The 2,233-nt window shown below is 36.9% G+C and overlaps 1 protein-coding gene across 1 annotated transcript; it reads left to right on the top strand.

The window, feature by feature from the left end:
* The first annotated feature begins 1,116 nt into the window (after positions 1-1,116).
* LOC126932925 (60S ribosomal protein L18-like) lies at positions 1,117-1,878 on the top strand. The gene has a single exon (XM_050752224.1). The coding sequence runs from the start codon at positions 1,120-1,122 to the stop codon at positions 1,789-1,791; it is 672 nt and encodes a 223-aa protein (XP_050608181.1). The 5' UTR covers positions 1,117-1,119; the 3' UTR covers positions 1,792-1,878.
* Positions 1,879-2,233: the final 355 nt, after the last annotated feature.

Genomic DNA, 2,233 nt, shown 5'->3' with positions numbered 1-2,233 from the left:
AATTTTTAAAAAAGTGTATACAATGCATTCATGCCATGGATATAAGGCTAATTGTTTATGGTTCCTATAGCAGTCTGAATTTTAATAAGGGGCGGGAACAGAATTCTGTTTTCTTTGTTTTGGAAGCTGCAAGAAGTTGATTCTATAATGTAGAGACATTGTTAATAGTAGGTGGTGGAAAAGTTAAAGGTCTACATCTCTTTACACTGTTACTTGGGCAAGCATACTGAGTCTTGTGCGAGATATTCCGGTGAATCTTAAATACGAGATAGAACATATGCTAATGTTTTCATTTGTAGGTATTTAGACACTTGTATGGCTTAATTAATATTTTTCTTCCATATTTGTTTTCTTACATTGATGCTCATAAAATTTTTGAATAGAATGATAAGTAACATTTTTTTCCATGTCATTTTCATGCCATTCATTTAATATTTTTTTCATAACTGATTGGAAGTTTTCTGGGTAAAAATTACTTATTTATTTAATAGGTAACAAAATATTTTATTAAAGAAAGTACTGGTTGGTTATTTTAATACTTTGTTTTGAAGATAATCAAGTCAGCTTTATCTTTCCATTCTACCCCCACTTTTTCTTATACTCTTTTCTCTCTTTTTCTTAATCTATACCTGTGTATATGAGGATTGGGCAGAGAAGGGATGGAAAATATATTGCCACCCTCCCATCTTATGGCATATTGTCAGACTTTTTTGTGAAATTTCTCCTGCATTGGGAAGTATTCGATCTCTACTTGAAAATCAAGGTGCAATTTGAAATAGTCATAATGTGAATAATGACTTATATTACTACACAGAGTTTTTATTCTTTCTAAAGTGGTGAATCTCATATTCCTGTTGTCTTCTGCTATAGATGATACATTAGAGGGATATGAAAAATTTCCAAGGGAAAAAGTATTTTTTTCTAAGAAACCCAGAATACATTCAATTTCACTTTTATTATATTACATTGTTGCATGTTTTATTAATTGAATAATAAAATTATTAAATATCTGTATGCATGGATATCTATATACAAGAAGATGGAGAGATTATGTGAACATTCCTAAATTACCTGATATACCTGTGTTCCTGATTTCTTATTAAAACGCAGTTTCATAAAATGGTCATTTATTTTCACCTAAGTACTCACATTAAAGAAATAGCTCCATGCTCTTTAAAAGACTATGTGCTGCTTTCCGGACCTGGCAGAGCAGGAGGCGCCATCATGGGAGTTGACATCTGCCACAACAAGGACCGAAAGGTTCGCGGCAAGGAGCCCAAGAGCCAGGATATCTACCTGAAGCTGTTGGTCAAGTTGTACAGGTTTCTGGCCAGAAGAAGCAATTCCACATTCAACCAGGTTGTGCTGAAGAGGTTGTTTGTGAGTCGCACCAACCGGCCGCCTCTGTCCCTTTCTGGGATGATCCGGAAGATGAAGCTTCCTGGCTGGGAAAACAAAACGGCCGTGGTTGTGGGGACCATAACGGATGACGTGCGGGTTCAGGAGGTGCCCAAACTTAAAGTATGTGCACTGCACGTGACCAGCCGGGCCCGCAGCAGCATCCTCAGGGCAGGGGGCAAGATCTTCACTTTCGACCAGCTGGCCCTGGACTCCCCCAAGGGCTGTGGCACTGTCCTGCTCTCTGGTCCTCGCAAGGGCCTAGAGGTGTACCGGCGTTTCGGCAAGGCCTCAGGAACCCCGCACAGCCACACCAAACCCTACGTCCGCTCCAAGGGCCGGAAGTTCGAGCATGCCAGAGGCCGACGGGCCAGCCGAGGCTACAAAAACTAACCCTGGATCCTACACTCTTATTAAAAAGATTTTGAATGCCGACAAAAAAAAAAAAAAGAAAAAGAAAAGAAAAGACTATGTGCTTATCATCAGTATAGTGGCACTGGCTTTATTATTTTCTAATATTTTTTAGAAATTAATAAAGCTAAATTAATTTCAAAAATTTTAAATTTTAATCCTGACAAAACAAAAATTCAAAAACTTTAGCAACCACTTAGAAAAGCCAGGATAATAGACTTAAATATTATATTTTTAAGTGTTATTACTTAGGGTATTTGGGTGGAAATACTTCTTCTAACCTTAAAAATGCTAAATTCCCTTTGTTTCCAAACTGAACAAATGTTATTAATGTGAAATGCCACTTTAATAAACAGGTCTATGTTTATTATCTCCGTTACTGAGACTCTGTAGACTAAAGATTTTTTTTTTTTTTTTTTTGAGA

Source organism: Macaca thibetana, chromosome 12 (genome assembly GCF_024542745.1).
Source record: "Macaca thibetana thibetana isolate TM-01 chromosome 12, ASM2454274v1, whole genome shotgun sequence".
NCBI lineage: Eukaryota > Metazoa > Chordata > Mammalia > Primates > Cercopithecidae > Macaca > Macaca thibetana.
This window is presented reverse-complemented; position numbering and strand designations above follow the sequence as displayed.

Bases quoted from the DNA above. Each gene is read 5' to 3' on its own strand.
- LOC126932925 (XM_050752224.1), top strand. From the start codon at position 1,120: ATGGTCATTTATTTTCACCTAAGTACTCACATTAAAGAAATAGCTCCA.